At 51.6% G+C, this 22,320-nt stretch overlaps 1 protein-coding gene across 1 annotated transcript in view; it reads right to left on the reverse strand.

Moving 5' to 3' along the window:
* Positions 1–1,923: 1,923 nt before the first annotated feature.
* Positions 1,924–22,320, reverse strand: part of Cyth1 (cytohesin 1) — an 82,302-nt gene continuing 61,905 nt past the window's right edge. Inside the window, exons 7-13 of the mRNA XM_042667153.1 lie at positions 22,074–22,186; positions 19,950–20,098; positions 19,417–19,528; positions 14,193–14,269; positions 8,109–8,180; positions 7,038–7,192; positions 1,924–3,692 (exon numbers count right to left, since the gene is read on the reverse strand). Coding sequence (XP_042523087.1) covers positions 3,614–3,692; positions 7,038–7,192; positions 8,109–8,180; positions 14,193–14,269; positions 19,417–19,528; positions 19,950–20,098; positions 22,074–22,186 — 757 coding nt within the window. The 3' untranslated portion in view covers positions 1,924–3,613. The remainder of the gene's footprint in view (positions 3,693–7,037; positions 7,193–8,108; positions 8,181–14,192; positions 14,270–19,416; positions 19,529–19,949; positions 20,099–22,073; positions 22,187–22,320) is intronic.

Here is a 22,320-nt window from a genome sequence, read left to right on the forward strand (position 1 = left end):
AGGGCTGGGACAGGAAGAACGAGGGAAATTCTGTCATTAATGTGTGCTGGGTTCACTGCCTTATTACCTCTTGAGCTCTCCTCCTCTGACTCAGCTTTTAGGTCTAGGGTGCCAGGCCATTAGGATGATGAATGAGAATGGATGGAAGTGGATCTTGTGTTTTCTAGTCTGTCTGTCTCTCTCACTCATACTGGAATTTGAACTCAGGACCTACTGCTTGCCTGGCAGGCATCTCTCGCCCTTTCCATTTTCTAGGCAGAACAAGACATAGGCAGAAAGTCCTGGGGCTGGTGTGTTGGACACACAGGTTGTGGGGTAATGTCATGTCATCAAATGGGTGAGTCCACCAGGGCATATCTTCCAAACAAGGAAGGATGACCAGAGGTGACACACAGCCCCTGTCCCTGTCCTCAGGAAACTGTCAACTGCTCACACTCTGCTCCCAAGTGTGCCCATGCTGCTGGTCCGTGTGCAACCAGCGTATGAAGGAAACCAGCCTTCCAAGGGACTTTTTGGTTCTGAAGGATCTGTCATCTAATGGGGTTGGTGGAGGGGCTGAGTTGAGACAGAGTGAGTCACTATGTTCAAAGTCTCTAGAGTTGCCCAAGGGATAGCGAGGTCCCGGGCAGCTTCCACTGTGAGGAAGATGCCAGGCTGTGCAAATATCTGGGAAACACTGGCGGACCAGAGAAGGGCAGCACCACGTGGGTTTAGGAGAGGCTGCATCCTCTGGGCATGTGGGACTGGAAAGGGCACAAGAGAGCAAGTTGGCAGAGTGGCCACACAGGCTGTTCCCAAGTATGTTAGGGGAAAAAAATGTAACTTTCCTTGAAGTTAGACATGACCTGAGTCTCCTAACACACGTCAGGCCTCACCCTGGCTTCTAACCCCAAAACATCCCTGCTCATGGGAGTGACCAGCCCAGTTCAATGGGCTATTGAGAGTTAAACATGAGGAAATGAAGGCCTGGAACACAGGATCTCAATAAAGTAGGGTTTGCTTTCGATCATGAATGAAGCCACTGTCTAATAAACAGGCCCCATGCTTCCTGTCATCACGTGACAGCAATCCTAAAAAACGGTAAATGGAACTGTGAGCCCAAGGTACCTGTGGGAAATATCAGTAGACTGTGCGGACTGAATATGCATAAGATCAAAACCAGAGGAAATACGCAAATTCCATGAAATGTCACCAAGTGGGACGTGGAGAGGCCTGGATTAAGGGAGGCAGCACTAGTCTCGGCTGGAACTCTGGCTGTCTATGCCTGCTTCTGTTCTATCAGGACACGTGTGTGTTCTCATACCCGCTGCACACGACCCTCTTTGCATTAATAAGACTGGAGGTCTCCCTGCTCTCCTCGCAGTCAGTGGGCCTGGGGCTGAGCAGTTAACCAGGTGGGACCAAACACCTGCAGAAACAGCTGAGAAGCTTCAGAGTAGGGGATAAGGCAGAGGCCACACCCTCTCCTCATGGTGACAGGAAAAAGAGAAGCACCTGGAACTTATCCCAAGGACCCACCCCCCGTGTGACCAACTTCCGATAGCTACACCTCACCTCCCCAAATCTCTAGAACCACCGGCTGGAAAGGACCATGCCCCCCAACACGTGAGCCCTTTGCGGGGGGCACTTCATAACTACACCCTAAACAGGTTAGAAAACATCGACAGAGTGTGGCTCACGGGGCGGAGCCCCTGCCTAGCAAGCACGAGGCCCGCAGTTCCAGCCCTACTACTGCCAAGGGAAAGCAAGGAGGACGGCCCATTCTCTCCGTGCTGTTCTCCTGACCGAGGGCAGCGCCCTCCCGGCTGGTGGCTGGAGCCGCACTGCACCCAGTGCGGGCGGCGCGGCCGCGTCTCCCCTGGACAGCTGGCTCCTCCGCTCGTGCCCGCACCGCACCAGACGCGCCACAGACAGCCAAGGGGGTTCTGGCAGGTTTGGAGTTTATTTGCTGCAGTTCCTTGGCGCTAGTTTACAAGGCAAAACCAACCGAACAAAACAACTGGAATATTATCATCTTTTTTTAAAAACCCTGTCAACAACTTTCAGTCATTTCTTTATATTTTGTATTTTGACAAATCCTTTTTTTTAAACAAATACAAAATAATCTAAAAGAAGAAAAGCTATACATGGATTATTTACACCTCTGATAAATAAACTAATACTGACCCAGGGGCTTGTGTGTCCAGGAATCCTTGTGAGACCCGGGTGAAGCGCGGGCCTGCTGGGGCTCTGGTGCCAGCCACACTGCTGGCACTTGGACCCACACGGCCTGCTTCTGTTGCCAAGAAGCTCCATTTCCAGCGGGGACTCCTCTATCACCGTCGCCCTCACCAACCCCCCCCCCCAAGTGCCTGAAGCCACTCCAGGTGGGACCTGCGGAAGGAGCCCTGGCCCTCCACACACTATTTCTAGAGATGCTCATCTACCTTGTGGGGTCAGAGGAGCCAAAGCCGAGGCCATGTAGCCCTATGGAGCTCCACTGGCTCCTCCGCCTGCCTGAGGCAGCGCCTGCCACCCCAGCCTAGGCGTGGGGGGGAGGGGCGGTGGGCAGGCGCACGGCCCCCACTGCTCTGCCTGGCCCAACCTGCTGGCCCAGGCCGAGTGGAGGAGCTGCCCTGAGAGTCCCTGAGAGAAGGCGGGAGAACGCCGAGCTTCGTGGCTCCCTTCGCACCACTGGGTGGGCGCTGGGCGGGCAGAGCTGCCGCATGCCCGGGCCTGGGGGAAGGAGACGCAGGGCAACACTCCCACGCATGGCACCTGCTGAGCAAAGGCCCCTGCCCCCTGGAGGCCCCCACAGAGGCACCAGTGTCCAGTTGGGGCTGCTTAGGAGGCAGGAGAGGCTGCTGCCCCAGGGGGTCGGGTAAACCCTGCTCCATCCTCTAGAACGAGGAGTGGAGCTGCGGGGAAGGAAAGGAAACTGGTGTGAAATGGCAGGCTATCCCAGGACCTGTGGGATAGCCTCCTCACAGTTTGGTTATTAGGTACTTAGCTCGAGGAAGATGCTGACTTTCTATGTTAAAGCCCAGTGGCCTCTGTGCTGAGGCCAAACGAGGGAGATGTCCGGCCTGCTCGCTCCTCTCCTGGGACCAGGGCCTGAGGACCTCACAGGTCCTGGGGCCTACTGGCCACTGAGGACTCCCTGTGTCTGCTGGGCCCCTGCCTGCCGCCTTGCCAGGCCACTGCAGAGGCTCCCGGCGGCCCTGCCGGGGTGCCCACTGCCTGGGGTGGGGGGGGGGGAGGCCCCACGGGCAGGGCGAAGGGTAGCACTGGGTTCTTTTTCTCTTTAGGAAACAAAAATAAAACTTTATGGTACGTGGCTTCTCTTCCTTCCACCTCGTGCTCTATGGTGTCCACACAGTGTGTATGGTGTAGAGCGACGGCTCCTCCCGGCCAGCACGAGATAGAGTAGGCTTCTCCGCCGTGCTGTGGAGCCGCGGGGCAGAGGCGCGTGGCGCTCTGCTGCCCGCAGCTCTCAGTGAGAGGGGTGGGAGCCCGTGCGGGCAGGCATCAGTCCCTGCCCCGGACATCACGGCCCCTTTCTCTGCCGGCCAAACCACCAAAGCAGAAGGCAGTCTCTAGGAACAGGCGGGGCTGGCAGAGGTCCTGGCACGCCTCAGTGCCTCTTGGTGGAGGAGACCTTCTTTTTCCGTGCTGCAAGCATTTCGTAGAAAGGGTCCCTGCTGATGGCTGCTCTGGAGCACAGAAAAGGGAAAGAACAGAGACGTGAGGGGTGGGGTCAGCAGAGACGGGGTGGGGACCCCAGGAGCCCGTGCGGCTCCCCTGTCCGTGTGGCCACCCCTCCCTCGGTCATGGCGGCCAAAGTGACACATTCGGGAAGAGACACACAAGGACAGGTGAGGTCACTTGCTCCCATTCTAACCGCGTGACTGCCACGGAGGAGCGGCACCACTGCACATGCTCGCAGCTAGATTCCAACCCGAGAGAGGAGCCGTGTGGGCTTCGGCCCCACGGCGATGTGGTGGGTGCCATGCGTTCAGTGTGCCGCATGGAACGGACGCGGGTGGTGTCCCAGAGGCCGTCGGGGTCTGCACAGTGGCCTTCCCAGGGCCTGCATACACCTGCTACCCACAGCTTGGCGCTGCAAGGGGCCTCACTAGGGCAGATTATGAGTGGCGGCCAGGGGCGGCCAAGCCTGCCCAGGGAAGCAAGGCGGCGGCCTGGAGGGCAGGCCCGCAGCGCTCGAGCTTGCTTCACAGAGCAGTGGTGTCTTCCTTATTAGTTCCGACTCTGTTCACCAGTTGCACTAATACTGGGAGGGGGCGGGAGCCAGGCACCAGGGCTGGCCATTTCCACCGTCCTTCGGGGGCATCAGGACCACGACCGGGGGGAGCCTCAGCCCTGCCAGGACTCCCCACGCACAGTGGGCGCAAGAAGGAATCTGGACAAGAGTCACCACACGCTTTGGCGGGCGTGGTGGCACACCAGTGGATCTCAATGCTAGGGAAGCCGAGGCAGGAGGATGGGTGTGAGGCCAGCCTGAGCTACTTGGGGCTAGCCCAGGCCACACAATATGACCCTGTCTCAAAACAACAGAAATACCCTTTCAGCCGGCCGCCGGTGGCTCTATCTGTAACCCTAGCGACTCAGGATCTGAGGATTGCGCTTGAAGCCAGCCTGGGCAAAGTCCCCGTGAGACTCTTATCGCCAATGAACCACTCAAAAACCTGAATTGGTGCTGTGGCTCAAATGGCAGAGCACTAGCCTTGTGCCCAGTCCCTGAGTTCCAGCCCTTTCATTTTTAGGGAGTCTGGTGACTCTACCTTGGCTGTGTGTGCCTACACAGATGGGCCTGCGGCTCAGGGGTGGTGATGGTCACCGGACTGGCATGAGATTTAGTCCTGGGGCTCCCTCCAGACCCTGCCTCATGCCTCTTCCTCATGACTGCCCTGCTGGGTTCCTGGAGTCACAGCCTGAGCCTCACCAAGTCTGGGGGAGCCAGACTCTCAAGGGTGGCCATAGACAGCACTGGAGCTAGAGCGGCACTGCCTGCACCAGTCTGCGGTGCTTCTGGCGCTGGGCCGCCAGGCCCTTGGGCTTCTGTGGCAAGGATAGCAGTCCTCCACGGACCTTCCTGCAATGCTGTGTGGAAGTGTTTGCAAGTCAGAGCCACGCTCTGGTTGTCTCCCAGGTGTTCTGGGAGAAGCATCTAGATTGACTGCGTATAGCATGAGGTCCGGGTCACACGCAGGGTTGAAGAGCAGTGTTCCCTGTGAGACGTGAGGGGAATGAGGCTCTGTGCTGGCTTCGCGCAGGGCGGCAGCGCCCAGGGCCCAGGGTCTGCACGTCCTGCTTGGCGACAGCAGGTGCGAGGGCCCAGAGCTCCACATCCATTTGGAAGGCTGAGGACCCAGGGGGACTTTAACGCATGCTTTGTGTGCTGGCTACAGAGGCAAAAGCTTCTAGGAAAGGCAAAAATGTACGAAAACGGGGCAGGCATTTCGGAAGTGTACTGACGCAGTCTCGGCCAAAGCACCGCACAAGCAGCGTGCTGACACGGGAACCCTCAGGGGTCGCCACAGGCACGTGGTGCAGACGCGGGAGAGCATGTGGGGTAGAGTCAGTGGGGGACAGACGCAGTGTCACGGCACTCAGCTGCTCACCGAGGAGACCACAGAGTCACCACCTCGAGGTTAAGTCCACTTGCTAACCAGGAACTAGGGAGCTGTTTCTAGAGCCCCTGGCGGGAGGGTAGCGGGTCTGCAGGGGCATCTATCCTCTGGCCCTGGGCTGCTGTGCAGAGCACAGGGCCTCCTCCAGCCTCTTCCCTGGTGGGCAATGGGCTGCTCAGCGGAGAGCAGCCCACATGGCTGTCACCTGGAAAACCTACCAAAGTCCTGGAGTGTGCTGGCAGGGCTCCCCAAGGTCTTGGGGATCATCTCCTGGAGAAGGGGCAGGTCATGTGACCAGAGACAGAGGGGACTCCACCCCGGGTGATCTGACCCCACCCGCTGTCGCGCTGTCGGCTTCCTGTCTTGGTAGTGCAGGGGTTTTCAAAGATCACCATTGTAGGAATAAACCATGGCCTCTCCCCCTCACCACATCACCAGCTGCTCCCTCAGTATTTAACCCTGGCCAGAACACTGTACTGATGTGAGCAGAAATGCCCCCTGACAAAGCAACACAGGGCAGAGACTGCTCAGGTCCTTTGAAAGCTGTGCTGGGTGGGAGGCAGCCAGTGCGCTGGAGGACATCGGGGCTCGGGTCGCCTGGCAGGTGCATGCTCCTCGTTTTCCTGGGAAAGTAACCAAGGTCCAGGTAACAGGAAAAGCTTTCCAAGGACAACACCTGTGCGGCCCCAGAGGGCCGAAGGACCAGGGGAAGATCAAGGGCACACTCTTGGAAGAGAGGACGGCTGAGGGGGAGTCAGGATGCCCAGTGCCAGTCCCTGAGGGCAAGCGGTATTGAGAGCAGGCTCTGTAAGGTTCCAGGGATGCTAAGGAAGAGAGGCTGACAGCGCTGGAAGGAAGGCCGCATGTCCCATGCGTGCCACATCGGATCTCCGTCATGTCATGAACTGCACGTGGTGGCTGCTGGTGGAGCAGAACTGGGAACCTGAAGGCAGAGCCCAGGCCTCAGCCCTTCTACAGCCCAGCAATGAATGGTATTGGCTCTGCTTCCTGACCTTGTGTTGTTGCTGTGTCCTACAGGGGCCTCCGTTTCCTCATCTGGATGTCTGTATGAAAGACTACAGTGCATGAGTGCTCTCTACTGCACTGCTGGCACCAGCATGAGAGGAACCCCTGACAGGAAAAGCCTGGTCAGTCATGCCTGTGCCTGTCTTCTCCTTCCTGCTCTGGGTCTGCAAGGTCTCCGGGAGCCCAGACCGCAGGCACTGCCTCGAGATGCTGAGATGACTAGGGCCCCAAAGGCCTCATGGAAGCAGTCTGGGGACGTTCCCTCAAGACCTGTGTGAGGAGCCTGGGGAAGCCCAGCCAGCCCAGCCCAGCCCAGCACTGGCACTGGAGAAGCACACATCATCATCAGAACCCAGCTCTTCTGCAGGTATGAGCACTTACTTGATGCACTTGATCCATTCCTCCTTCTCCTCGGGAGTGGGAGCCGAAATCCGGTACACAGTGTGGTTCCCTTCCACCACTCGCCCGTCGGCCTCCGTCTTACAGGCTTTAATGACTTGGTCTTTATTGTCAGGGATATAAAGCTCAAAGCAGTTCTGAGATTAAAATGAAGAGAGAGAAAGACATCAAAAAGCTGCTCACCAAGGAACATCTGAATTCATTTCCTAAAAGGCTGTTTATGCTGACCCTCCAAGGATACAGGTCAGTATGTTTTCCTATGGAAAAAGTTTAGAAGAATGGAAGTATATAAAAGCTAAGGATATCAGCTGTGCACACAGAGGCCTCTTGGCACAGATGCTGGCTGGCGTATGCTAGCTCTATTCCATGCATAGGGGCAGGTTACCAAGGCTTCCTGAAGCCAACCCAGTGACCTTAGATCATTCCAGAACAAAGAAGAGGGGACAAGGTGACAGGATAAGCAGCCAGTCCTGTTACTCGCTGTTGCCGTGTGAGGAGGGACAGTGAATGCCAAGGAGATGGGGTTAAGGTCTCTGGCGTCTCAGCTTGGCGTGGGCTATAATAATGTAAGGCTAAATTAAGGCACGACAGGACTTGGTGAGGTTTTATGCAGTCCTGAGACTTTTGAGGTCTCATTCCCTTTGTTTGGGGGGGGGGGGGCCGTGGAGCTTGAACCCTGGGCTTGGGCGCTGTCCCTCTGCTCTTCAGCTCAAGGTGAGCACTCTACTGCTTGAGCCACAGCGCCACTTCCTCCCTTTTTGGTCAGTCATGGGGCTTGAACTCTGGGCCTGGGCGCTGCCCCTCAGCTCTAGGCTAGTGTTCTAATATTTGAGCCACAGCGCCACTTCCGGTTTTCCGGTGATTCATTGGAGATAAGAGTCTCATAGACTTTCCTTGCCTGGGCTGGCTTTGAAGTATGATCCTCAGATCTCAGCCTCCTGAGTAGCTAGGATGACAGGTGTGAGCCACCGGCACCTGGCTTCATTCCTTTTTAAAAGCACTATTTTGCTTACTCCCTTCCTTCCCCCAAAGTATCCTGCTGGAAATACTCACTGGCTTCTTGGAGTCCTCTACCTCCCGGATGCTCAGGTTCTCCAGGGGGATGATCCCACGGGGCTCCTTGTCCTGGGGACAGGGGCACACTCAGTTGACATATTCCGCTAAGACCCTCCCTACCCTTCCCACCTCTCCACCTTCTCCTAAGCATAAAGCCCAATATCAGCTTCTGGCCACCGTAACTGGAAGTATTTCACACTTCGCAAGAAGGCTGGGAGATGCAGCAGGTGCTATCAAAGCACACCCAGCAAGGACACACACGAGTCCCTAGCGGGGGCAGTGCCAGCACCTTTCTCTGGCAAAGGCGTTGCTCTCCTCTCCTCTCAGCCTTGGCCACTCCGGGAAACCTTTCTCAGGCTGGCCTGGACACCCCTGCCCTGCCCCGGCGCTGGGAGCTCTCTCTACTACAAACGAGCACTCACCCTGCCTGCTCACCACAGGGAGATCCCACCTCCTATCAGCTCCCCCTGGATCCATTGGGAGCCTGAGCTCGGATCTGGAAAAGCCACACCAGCCTCCACTGCACGGCACCAGGTCCTCAGGCACCGCCCTACTCGGCAGCACGGGCCTCGCTGAGGCCCCACCTGCACCTCACCGAAAAGCTTTTCACCTTCAAACCTAAATTGATGGTTTTGTGGGAGGGACTGTTTTATTTCTGCTGGAGGCCAGCCCGGTCCTCTTATGTGCACTAATGTCCACACCCTCAGCAGTACTAAGTGTCTCTTGGTCATGGGCAGTGCTGTTACCCTCTCCCAAGAACGAGCCCCCAGACTGAGAGGGGGTGGGAGGTACGCTCAGACTTGGCAGAAGAGACAGTGGCACTGCCGGCTCAAGTGTCTAGCTGGTTCCCTAGCCGCACCTTCTCCGTTCTCACCAGAATTGGTGAAATCTGCTGTTTAGCTGTGTTGAATCATCAGCAGGTGAGAGGCGGGCGGGCCGAGTGCCCTACTACGGATGTGACTTCATCTACAGTTGACTGTTGGGACCTGAAACATCGGGCTACATTCCCGTGGTGTATGACGCATGTCCTGGACATAAGATGGCTGTAAACCAGGAGTTTCCACATGGTCTTCTGACCTGGAGAAGGGACCGGCTCACAGGAGACCCTTCTAGCAGCCTGGAGAGCTGTGTTAACTTTCTCTTCCCCACCCTGTGGGAGCAGGAGGGGAGACAGAGACTCCCTGAGCCAAAGTAATTGTTAGGCTCCTGGACAAAAATGTAAAGTCCTACATATTGAAGGGGTCTCCTCTGTAAGTTTATCTGGATTGCCAGAAATTGGGGTGGTCAGTGTGTAAGCAGATACCTAACAAGAAGAATGTGGGAGGCACTGGGTTCCACCTCCAGTAACAAAAGTGAAATAGATAGGTACATAAAAAGTAGGGCTGGGAAGGTGGCTCAGTGGTAGAGCGCTTGCCTTGCATGCATGAGACCCTGGGTTCCATTCCTCAGCACCACATAAGCAGAAAAAGCCAGAAGTGGTGCTGTGGCTCAAGTGGTAGAGCACTAGCCTTGAAGGAAAAAAAAAGTCAACAGTCATATGTCAAGTGGAGGAACAGGGCACGGCACTCCTCACGATGGCTCACATGTGCCCAGGAACTGCCCGTGTCCTCACGAGGACAGAATTAACCAGTGCTAACATCCTTGGCTTATCTGGTCTTTATTTCTCTTTCTCTCTTTCTTTCCTCCTTTTTTTTTGGTCCGGTCGTGGGGCCTGAACTCTGGGCCTGGGCGCTGTCCCTCAGCTCTTCAGCTCAAGACTAGCGCTCTACCACTTGAGACACAGCGCCACTTCCGGCTTTTTTCTTATGTGGTGCTGAGGAATCAAACCCAGGGCCTCAGGGCCTCAGGCATGCAAGGCAAGCGCTCTACCACTGAGCCACCTTCCCAGCCCTCTTTCCTCCTTTTACCCTCTCTCTCTCTCTCTCTCATCATGGGGCTTGAACTCTGGGCCTGGTCACTGTCTCTAAGCTCTTCAGCTCAAGGGTAGCATTCTACCACTTGAGCAACAGAATCACTTCTGGTTTCATGGTGGTTTATTGGAGATAAGAGTCTCAAGGACTTTCCTGCCCAGGCTGGCTTTGAACTGTGATCCTCACATCTCAGCCTCCTGAGTAGCTAGAATTACAGGCATGAGCCACCAGTGCCCAGCATATCTGATTTTTCTTAAGAGCAATGACTCTGTTTTTGTAAAAATAACATTTGCTCAATGTAAAGCACTTAAAATATTGTAGAAAATAACAAAGTAGAAATGCCTGACAGCACTGCCAGTCCAACCACTAATAAATTACCACTGCTGACAGGTGTGTGTACAGAGGGGAAGATAAATTGGTTTGGTGGAAATGCGCTATTCCGTATGGTATCTTCAGTTTTTAAAAAATCCTATTTTAATTATACAGAATTTGATAGGAAAAAAAACTTGAAGAAACCAAAAGTACTGAACTTCAAAGTTTCTTTGCCCAGTGATAATTCCTAAAATAATCTTAGTTTCTAGCCATTTTCTAAGTGTGTTCCGATTTGAACAGTACTGCTAATTCCTTGTTTGGAAAGATAAGGAACATCCTCAAGGTCCTGCACACGCTTCTTCCTACCTCTTGATTTTTGTTGGTGTGAACTTTGCACTGTCCAGGTTTGTGACACCCACAATTCTCAGTTTCTTCGCCTCTGTTGTGTGTTTGACTCCATTCCATTCCCTGGTACCTTCTGAATCTGAAGTACCGGCTCTACATTTAGGCATGTGTTTTAATTCTACCTCTGAGTGTATTTCGGTAAAGTTCTGTATCTCAATGTTTTAGCATCCATTCAAAACTGTTTGGTGTTGGGTTTCTGTATCAATGTATGTGGTACTAGTTTTTCATTTCAGTACATTTCAGCCACACGCCATCTGGCACACTGTGGTAAGAGTTATAGACTGAACTAAATGAATTCAATGCGCACTCCTAGTCTTCTACTTCCTGGGGCCTTTTCTTTCTTTTGACAGGGCCCCATTACATTACCCATGTTCACCCCCAGCTGCTCATCTTCCTGCCTCAGAGGCCTCCTGAATGTTGGGATCACAGGTGCACCTCACCTCATCCAGGAGTAGGGCTTTTCTTCTGATTATTCAAGGTCTTTTTCTTAAAAATGTTAGTACTCGGGTTTGAATTCAGGGCTGCATGCTCTCACTCGGCTTTTTTTTTTTTTTGCTCAAGCCTGGGCTCTCCACCAATTGAGCCATGCCTTCATCTCTAGCTTTTTACTAGTTAATTGGAAATGAGTCTTAAAGATTTGTCTGCCCGGGCTGTCTTTGAACCTCGATTCTTAACCTCCTGGGTAGTCAGGATTACAGGCGTTAGCCAATGGTGCCTGGGGTGATCACTCTGATTGGTTTTTAACACTAGACAGTGGTTGTGGAGAAGTGTTCAGGGTGCACACTTTCCTCTCACATGCTTACATGGCAGTGGAGCTGGACAAAAGCTCCTGACTTGTTCTTTTCTCTATTAACCTTGGGCATGAGAGCCATGGAGCTAATGTGCTCTCCCCAGGGGGTAGGCCAGAACCCAGACTGGGCTCCACATTCAGCAGTCTGCAACCCAGGCCCAGTACCAAGCCCTCTTCCACTGTCTCCCACCTGAACTCTTCTCTGATTTGTTTTATGAACTTTTCTTTTTACACACCATCTCTGGAGCTGGCTCAGTCTTTCCCTGTAGGACAGTGCTGCATCTTCAGTAGACATTAGTCTTCTACTCTTTACTAGTGTAGCTTACTTGCTATTTCTATTAGGTTTTTGTCTTTGTCAGGTGATTTATGAAGTCTTGATCTGCCATCTTAGCTCTGCTCTGGTCCTTTACTCTTCTCTGCAGCCCTATGGCTGGGTACGTGCTGCCCTGTGCTGAGCTGATCACGCTGGTCTGAATTAAGGTGACCACCACAGGCTGTGTCATGAAGGACTGTCAGTCCCGGAGCCCCACAGCAGTACTAGGGTACCCAGAACTTTGCTGGGCATGGCTTAGATGCCTGTGTTTCATTTCCTCCCAGAGAAGAGTGGGAAAAAAAATAAGCTGTCACTAGTGTAGACATCTTCAAGAATAAGTATACAATATGGAGTTAAGGCATTTAAAAAAATCCACCATCGTTAAAAATAGAGGGGAGAAAGGAGGATCAAGATGCTATAGCTGGGTGTTGGTGGCTCACTCTTGTAATCCTAGCTACTCAGGAGTCTGCGATCTGAGGATCACAGTTCAAAGCCAGCCCAGGCAGCAAAGAGTTTGAGACTCTTACCTTCAATTAACCACCAGAAAACCACAAGTGGCGCTGTGGCTCAAGTGGTAGAATGCTAGCCTTGAGCCGAAGAGCTGAGGGACAGCGCCCAGGCCCAGAGTTCAAGCCCAATGACAACAACAAAAAAAAAGATGCTATAGATGGGGTGGGCGTGAGGGACACACAGGATGAGCTTGTTGTAATGATCATGATGACACTCCTTTGTGCAACTCATATATGATAATATTTTTGGAAAAACAAGTTGGTCCACACAAGCTATCAAGGTGTGCACTCTGGCACGAAAGGCAGGAGGGCAAGGACTGCGGGGCAGCTCAAGGCCCTCAAACTCTCCTCCACTGCACAACCAGCTCAAATCCAGATTTTTAGAGAAAACTTACTTTTAACTGACATATAAAAATAGGAAGATTTGAGAGGATGGACAGAATGAAGAGCCATTCTTGAGTTGTTTGCTGGTAGTGGCACTTTGGGTGAAACAGAGAGGCTTCCTTGTTACTACTTTCTCTATCACTCTACCATGGAAAAGGTTGTTTTGTTTTTTGTTTTGCCAGTCATGGGGCTTGAACTCAGGGGCTGGGCACTGTCCCTGAGCTTCTTTTGCTCAAGGCTAGCACTCTACCACTTGAGTCACAGCTTTTTACTGAGGAATCGAACCCAGGGCTTCATGCATGCTGGGCAAGCACTCTATCACTAAGCCACCTTCCCAGCCTGGAAAAGGTTTTCAATACGTAAGGCCAGGCAGGTGCAGCACTTGCGTGGGTGAGGGTGCCCTGCTGCACGGAAACCTGCTCAGGGGCCTTGGGAGTGGTTTCCACCCACGACAAGAGCCTCCCTCAGGACAAGCGACTGTGACATGCGGCCTATCAAGCCTACGTGACGGCCACATTGGTGTCACATGCACAGGGACAAGAACAGCACCAAGTGCAACACGGAGGCCGCCTGCGCTCTGGTGGGCAGCAGACTGCCGGGGCAGGACAGCGGGCTAAGCACAGCACCGTGCTGATCCACATTTATTGTAGTGAGAGGTTTTTCAGTGGAGAGCCAGCGAGACTTGGTAATCTAGTACGGCAGAACACGTGTGGAAAAGCGAGAGCATTCCAAGTCAGCTGCATGGTGAGCCCTGGTCTGAGCACCACCCTACCCACCTGCTCTCCGGGTGCCTGTCCCAGGGGCTCTGCAGAGTTGTGCTAAGTCTTACTCTCACCAGCTACTGTTACCACAGGGACATGTTGTGGTGCACGTGTAGCTCTTAAATCCTCTCTCACTGAATAAGAACAAACCGAAGGACAGCCCTGAGTTAAGGACACCTGTTTCTTACGCTCTGGACAATCTCCAGTTCACTTTCTCCCCGATCTTCCTTTCCCTCCATTTTATATTTCACCCCTGGTCTGCTTCTTCTGAGTCAAATCCTTCTGCGGTTCTATCACCCCAGAAAACCCCGATTCTCTAAATCTCCTCATTTCTTGTTACCGTCAACAGGGCCACAACTCTTTCTTGGCAACTGATCTAAGCGCAGTCTCTCCAGCCCAGCTTCAAACTTGCTCCAGAACATTGCGTGTGAAGTTGTCTCTCGCTTTTCCCTGGCCTTTCACCTCTGTCTGTGCAGGTCGGAGGCAGGGTTCAGGCAAGGCACCCCAGCCCTGGTTAGGGCTGCTCTTTCTGAAATCCACCTTAGTTCCTCCATTTGGCTTTACTTTCCCAATCCTCCAGAAAAGAGATGGACAAATCTGACTGTCTCCCCAGGACTCCTCCAAATTGGTTGGTTGGTGGCTTAGAAACAAGACCAACTGTCCTGTCCGGCCAGAAGGCCGAGCAGCAGGCACTCACCGTGGTATATTCAAAGTAGTACAGGCAGTTGTCGGTCAGGATGAACCAGCGCCTCTTCCAGGTCTTCACCCTGCCACCTGCAGAGCAAAAGGAGATGCACTTGGACGAGAGCCACTGGGCCGGAGCAGGCCCAGTGCACAGAGCTCTCTCCTCAGGAAGAACACTCAGACCATGGCAAAATTTACATCAGTGACAAGACACAGCCGAGACAGAAGCATCTTTCACAGTGAAAGGTCTGCAGTATGAGCAGAGCGAGCGTGTCCAGGTGACCCGAGATGAAATCTGACGCAAGATGAGAGCATGGGTGGGGAGGAAATCCCAGGGCCATGGTGACACGCGATGCAAGGAGCTTCAGGACAGAGAAGCCAGCCGAAGTCTATGTGGTGGAGACAGGCAAGGAGAGGAGAAGGGGTGGAGGCAGCAGCCGGGTGTAGGGTGGGGGTGCAGGCTGTGCAGCTGCTGACAGTCAGCCAGGAGCCTCAGAAAGTTGAAGGGAGGTGCCAGGAGGGAGGACTCGGGAGAAGGCATTGGCCCCTTCCCATCCAAACCCACTTCCTCAGGAACTTGGGAGCTGATTCCTGCACTTTTATCTCTACCCCACCCTCCTGACTGCAGGGAATTTCTACACTGACTTCGGTCCTCTGAGCTAGTATCCTGGAAATAAAAATCTCTGAAGTTCTGGCTGGATATGAGTCAAAGCAGAACTTTTCGTCTGGGAAGTCAGCTCAGGAGTGTGCTTCCAGACTCGTGCTGACACTTCCCGTGAAGGGAGTTAAGGCAGCAGATATAAGAGCGCCGATGGTAGTGTCCAGTGAGAGCTGGGGATGGCCTCCCTTAGCCCTATTTAATATTTTTATGGTTTACTAAGCCAAATGTACAGGCTGTGAACTTATACTAAGGAAGGATGTGTTTAACGGTGCTCAACCTCAGTGGAGCTACAACCCTCCCTCCCGCCATAGCCTGAGCCCGTTTCCCCTCACTTACCTCGGGTCAAGAAAAAGACTCTTGATGTGAACCATCCACAAGGAGCCCTCGGCCTTCCCATGCTGAGATGTGCATGGCATTCCACAAACACACCCCGAGTCCTGCTCCTTAGCACTTGCTAGAGCCCAGCCCACAGAGAGCATGGCTTCTCCAGGCTCTGTGGAGGGCAGGCCGGGAAGGTAAGGGAGCGGGGGCCCTGACACGTCTGCTGTCTTGTCCTCCTCACTACAGGTGATCAGGGACTATTTCCCACTGCTTGGGCCTGCCTGCAGAGTCACCAGAGAAACCTAAGCAGAGCTGTGGGTGGAGGGAGGGAGGGAAGGTCAGAGAGGAGTCTAAAGACCTGGCTCTTAGGACCTCTTTGTCACTCTGGTTGGGTGCCTGAAGTCCAGCAATGGGGTTTAAGTAACAATCATTAACTGTAAGATTCCAAAGGACACAGACCCTTGTGGGAGGGTGCCACAAGCTCCTTATGAGTCTCTCTCCTTGCCATGACTTGTAAGTTTCTGCAGGCACTCCAAAGGGTACCGTGGCATGAATAAGAAAACCCATAAATGGATAACATGACATGCATATGGACAACAGGAAAAGCAGGAAAGAATTAAAGCAAAGGAGGAGGAGAAAAGGAGACAAGGAAACCATCGTAATTGGAGCCCCAACCCCATTTCAGAGTTAAAGCTCAGGTCTTCCAGCCTCTCCGGTGGGCACTTCCTCACCAGGGCTGGGCTCCCGAGGATGAGCAGCCCATGCAGACCTCCCATGCACGCTGTCACAGGACACCACCCTGGCTGACATGGAAGTGTAGGGTATGATGAACAACGCATGTCAGATGCCAAAAGGAACAAGATGGCAGGAAATCAAGGAGAAAAAAAGCAAAGCTAGAGAAAGCTTTCTGCCTGATTAGGAAGGCTTGATTGTCTCCCCTGCACAATTAGCTGAGTCACCAGCCCAATCCCATGAAGCACCAGCATGGCTGCGGACCCACGGGGAACACTTCCACGTGGAAAGAAAAGCAGACATGGAGCAAGCAGACAGACTGATGTGCGCCTAGGACAGTCCCTGTGGAACTCACAGGACGCTCTCCCTGAAGCTCCTCACGCCCTCCTGTACCCCTCCACCCCGCCCAGGGCCAGGTGTTGCCTTCCTAACCGGTCCAGCAGCCTAACTGGTCCCTAAAGTGGGGGCAACAAGTGTGGTTCTTCCAGTGTAGCTCTGCTCCGGTCCTGCTCAGGTGAACACGGGGCGAGTTCTCTGACTGTCCTAAATGTCTCCCCTAGGTTGGAAATGGAGAGGAGGCACCAGCCACATAACTGAGAGGCCAAGTTTGGGTTTCCAGGTGACTCTATGAAAAAGGGGAGGACGAAAAGCTTAAAAAAACAAATCCCAAACACACAAAACATGGGGCTGCACAGTCCTTCCTTCCCCGAAGCCCAGGAAATGGAAGCCAAAGCCTGCAGGTGGTGTTTTGGGCTTTGTGGGGGATGGGGGGGGTCTCCTCCACTCAGCACCACTCCCCTCAGCATGGCTTGGGGTTGCTGTTTCCCTTTACCATGCAAAGTCATCTAATTTATTCTCTGTCAGTCCCAATGTTGGGCACATGGCTTAGGGAGTTGACACTGAGGTCTCCTCTTCCTCACTAGAAACTGCTATCAATACTCAGAGTTCACGGACGTTGATTCATGAAGGCTGATTCATGGGTGTCAAGGGGAATTAAACAAACAGTGCATGTGTCTGGCCAGCCACCACTGGAGCATGCAGCAAATGCTTCTCTGCATTTACAGTGCACCCTGGGTAAGCTTCTGCACCACTGCACTTGGTCCTGTCTTGGTCCAGTTATTCTGCATCATTGTACCTTGCTGTCTGCTGTACTAGTCTTCTCTAACAACGGAAAATACCAACGCTGTCCCAAACCCCCGATCCTAGCCAGTTCCCTAGGGACTGTACAGTAAGTTAGAAGCAGCATTAACACTACCACCAGCAATTTTTTAAAAACCAAAATAATAATAACAAAATAAGAAAACACTGCAGCAATGACAGTGGCCTAGGCAGGGTGAGCGAGCAGGGTGCGGGGTTACATACCTCCTGGAGTTTGGGGTAAGGAAAAGGAGAGCCAAAATCATGGAAACATACAAATGAGGGAGAAAAGAAAATTAAAACAAAGAAATTAAACCCGATTCCTTTCATCTTAAAGTGCATGTATCAGTCACATTCATGTCTGTCTGGGGAGGGCGCTGAGCCTGAAAGCAAGCTACATCCCACTGCTCTGCGGCGGGGTCATCCTAGCCCACCTGGCAGAGGCAAGACTGGAGACACCACCTAAACCTCACCCCAGTGATGCCACAGATCTGTTCTCTGATGGCCAGTGTTAATTAGCTTATCAAAAGGACTTCAGGGAAAATTAAATGTTTCTTTTAGAAGGCTGTCACTTTTAAAGTATGTGCAAAAAAAGCATACATGTACACCATGACTATACATGTAATGTATGTGTGCACAGGAATACACACTTGTGACTATGCATACAGGAACATATACACACAACCACAGACAGCTGGAAGTCCTGTCTTCGGCTGTGCACAGGCAGGAGTGCACCAGGGTGAGAATAATCTAAGGGTTCGGAAGGGCTTGCTGAGGCTTAGGAAAGTAATGCGATGGCCAAAAATGAGTCTCATCTTTAGTTTAAAAATATCCTGAAGGGGGGGGAGTCTCACTGTGTCACCCAGGCTGGCCTGACGCTTCGGAGCTAAGAGATCCTCCTGCCTCAGCCTCCTGAGTAGCTGGGACCACAGGAGCAAACCCTGTGCCTGGTTTAAATTTTTTTGTTTTTAAAAATACAGGATACTTCATGAATTTGCATGTCATCCTGGTGCGAGAACCAAGATAATCTTTGTTCTAATTTTAGTATCTGAGCTGTCAAAGCTAACACTTCGCATTCTCATTTAAACAAATTTCCCTGGAGGGGGAAGTAAATCGAAACTTGGATACCCTTTTAAAATTTCCAGTACATTCCTTTTAACTGTATCAGCCTGTGAGGCCAATAATTTTAGAATTCTAACTTCAAAGATTCTACTGGTTTAAAGATATGTAAAATGATGGCCAATTCAAGAGATAAGGCTCAAATCCACAAAGTAATGCTTTAAGGGAAATTATGAATTAAGTCGTAAGTCATTGGTGAATAAATCCAAGGACCTGGATTTTCTATAGGAAATATAATAAACCCTATGTCATCTGGAACAGTCAGCAATAAAAGATGACAGTTCAGCCTTCTTGAATGTGCCAGAACTTGCCAAGAAAGCAAAGACTGCCAATCGGTGGGGCACGTTACCAAGATTAGAGAGGGGGGCTGTAACGGCACCCGCTGCTAAGGTGGGAACCTAACTCATCAGAGGTCAAAGCAGAGGAAAACAGGAACATACTTTCTAGTGGCTCCCCAAAATGAACATTATTACAACCAGTCTAGGGACCATTCGATGTACAGGACCTATCAGTAAAATAGTCGTATGTGGACATGAATGTGCACGGAAATCCCACTATTTTTTCCCGTTTGATTGCTCCATCGCCTGCACGGTGAGGCATGGCTGAAAATCTCAGCAATGTAAGCTCACTTTTGGCAGAGGGAAGAGGATGCATGTTTAGCTCTTCTGAATGACAAAGCCATAAATGTGGCTGATTGGGGTTGGAAAGGGTGGGGCTGGTGCCAAGGATGAGTGAGAGTGCTGTGGGTCGCGCTGCAGCCAAAGGCTCTAGGGTTGCCATGCACACTGCCCGTGGGAGCCAGATGCAGAGGAGGTGATGATGCACTGGGGCGGAGTGCCAGGGACAAATCTGGGATGGGAAGTAGAAAGATGGACATGGCTGGTCTCTCTCCCCAGAGAAAGGGGGCAGAGGTCCTGGGGGGATCCCTAAGAGAAACTGGCCACTGATTTAAGAGTGGACACATCAGGTCCAGACACATGTGGACATATGTCTGTAAGGGCAAAGTCTGTCCCCAGGAGTCCTTGTGGGGCACTGGTGTGTGAGTTGCTTCCTTTCTGGATGTGGACCTCCATCAGTACAGAACCCGTGAGGAGTTTCTCCAGGGCAACTGTAACCTTCCACTTTCCCACACCACGAGCCTGATCTTTCTCTCTCTCTCTCTCTCTCTCTCTCTCTCTCTCTCACACACACACACACACACACACACAGCCTTTCTACCCTACCCGAGTCTCTGCTGCAGGAGCCCCAGCCCAGGGGTATGACTTACCAAGCTTCAGCAGCCAGCCCTCTCGGTCTGGATTGAAGAAAGTGTGGGTGAGGTCATTTCCATCATCTTCTGGGATCTTAAAGGGCTCATTTTTTATGCTCTCATATAGATTCTGGGATAAAAGATGACATTGCATGTCTGACTCTACAGTTATCTTTTCTTCCTCCCTTTCTCTCCCACTCATTCCAGAAGCATCCACCATGTGCCAGCATGGAGCCGAGACTAGAGGAAGACATGGCCGTCTCTGTACTCCAGCAGCTCACAGGAACAAAACAGGTGAGATGCCTTGTGGGTAATCAAGGAGAAAAGTAAGCAGCTTGACTTCCAACTCCAGCCTTGGGTTTCAGAGGTACAAACCATGTTTCCCTTCCGGACTTAGCTGGGTCTCATTACCAACTTCTTAGCACAACTTGCATAATTAAATGAATTAATAGAGCCGGCAATTGGTAAGTTGTCTTTCTCTTCCACAAAAACGATCCTGTTCCACGGGAACCCTTTCTCCACAGAAATGGAGCCCCTCCAGCCCTGCTCACCCGCAGCAGCTCCTCGGGCAGGTCTCCTCCATCATTGATGCCACGGTTCATAGCGATGAACCTCTCCACAGTGGGCTTGTCTTTGACATTGGGGTTGTGCAGGCTGGTGTTCAACATTATAATGGCAAAGGAGAGGACGTAGCAAGTGTCTAGAAAAGAGAAAAGCAGAGAGTTGATGAGAAACAGACCACCAGCAGGGCAGGATGCACACACTCATTGAATCCAGGAACGGACATTATGTTCCCCAGAAGAGCAGGATGATTTGGCACTGGACACGCTCTTACATGCTCCCCATCCCAAAGGGGAAGGAATACAAAGCACACAAGTACTCAAGGTCTCTGTATGTTTAGATTGAGAACATATGGGTTAAAGGAAAATCTGAAAAACAACACAAAGGATAAAAAAAAAAAGATACAAAGTACCTACAACCTTACTAACAGCAATAATGAATTTTGTTTTATTTCTTCCGCACAAATGTGCCGACTGGTACTACATCACAAATGCATCTCACAGACAATATGCTTTACAAGCATGTTTTTTTCTAACGTTATTTTCTCTTATCAAAAACCTGATGTTTTTCAAGTTTTAGCAACAATTTATTTTAGTATAACAGGATGAAACAGGGAGAAATGGAGAGAAATAAGGGAGAAACGTTTTGTGTCCCTCATGCAGAAATGCGAGGAAGGACTCCTTGTACTTTGTGAGCTGGGGGATGCGCCCTAATCCCTACCCAGTGCTTCTGGATGGGCTCCTAGTCTAGGTCCACTCAAAACACAGAGACAAAGGGTGATTTTAGAGCTTGCCTTGGTGAAACACATCTTCCAGTTCTGTCTCTCTGTCCTACAGTGAAGAGCTTATAGCTTTGTAATATCTCAAGGAGAAGGCAGATGTAGACAGTCCTTTTAAGTCTGTTATTCGTCTAAAAGTAGGTGTGGTGGGAGGAAGTTAGCTACTTATTTTTTCAGTTTTTACTTCCTAATTTTAATGTCTGAGTCTGACCCTTTCAATAATTATTAACTTTAATTCCCCTGTCTTCCCTCTTGTATCAATTCTTCTCTAAATGACTTTGGTCCCTTTTTATCTTAAAAGGGGTACAGAGAGTCAACAGTCTGTTTTTTGTGGTTGTTTCTGTTTTGTTTTTTTTTTTGAGACGAAGAGTCTTCTATGTAGCTCAGGCTGGCCTTGAACTTGAGATTCTCCTCTTTCAGCCTTCCCTCCTCAATAATAACTGGAATCAGAGACACAGGCTACTGTGCCCAACTTCCAAGACATTTTTTAATAAGGTACTAGGGATGAACCTAGGGCCTCTGGCTTGTTAGCCAAACTTGAGCTATGCTCAAGCCCAGAAAATGATTTTTAATAGTTATATATGTCACAGTTTAGAGGTACGGTAATTTATATTCCTAGAACTAATTTGTTTTTCAATTGTGCTGGGGATGGGACTCAGGGCCTTGTTAGGCAAGTGCTCTGTCACTGAGCTACTTTCCCAATCCTTCCTAGTACCTTAATGTTGGATTTCTGGATTACTTTCAACCTTTTACTATGATGAAAAGTATTAAATAAATGTAGGCAAAGCCGGGTGCAGGTGGCTCACACCTGTAATCCTAGCTATCAAGAGGCTGACAGCTGAGGATCACATTTTGAAGCCAGCCTTGGCTGAAAAGTCCCTGTGAGACTCTTATCTCCAAGTAACCACCAGAAAACTGGAAGTGAAGCTGTGATTTATTTATTTATTCTTTATTTTATTTTATTTTTTTGCCAGTCATGGGGCCTGAACTCTGGGCCTGGGCGCTGTCCCTCAGCTCTTCAGCTCAAGGCTAGCACTCTACCACTTGAGCCACAGCGCCACTTCTGGCTTTTTCTGCTTATGTGGTGCTTAGGACTCAAACCCAGGGCCTCATGCATGCAAGGCAAGCACTCTACCACTGAGCCACCTTCCCAGTCCTGAAGCTGTGATTTAAAGTGGTAGAGTGCTAGCCTTGAGTGATAGAGCTCAGGGACAGTGCCCAGGCCTTGAGTTCAAGCCCTACGACCAACCAAAAAAAAAAACTCTAGGCATAAACCTCAGCACTCGTTTTGAAATCATCCAGAACCACGGTGTGTGTGGGGTGCCTCCTTACTCACCTGTGGACTGGAACACCCCATTGTTGCACTGACAGTACCGCTGAGCAAAGGCCTCCATCATCCGGTCTATCTTCTGGGCCTCTCCAGGGAGCCGGAAGCTCCACAGGAACTGCCTGGGGAGAAGACAGGCCCAGGTTCAGAACTTGTGGATATAGTGCATGGGCCTGTGAGCTGTTAACTCACTCCAAGAAGGGTGACAGGTCAAAGCATTCAATATCCCTTTATGTCATAGAGACCTGCAGCCAGC

This window comes from Dipodomys spectabilis, unplaced genomic scaffold, assembly GCF_019054845.1.
Source record: "Dipodomys spectabilis isolate Male_0828 unplaced genomic scaffold, ASM1905484v1 ptg000379l, whole genome shotgun sequence".
Lineage (NCBI taxonomy): Eukaryota > Metazoa > Chordata > Mammalia > Rodentia > Heteromyidae > Dipodomys > Dipodomys spectabilis.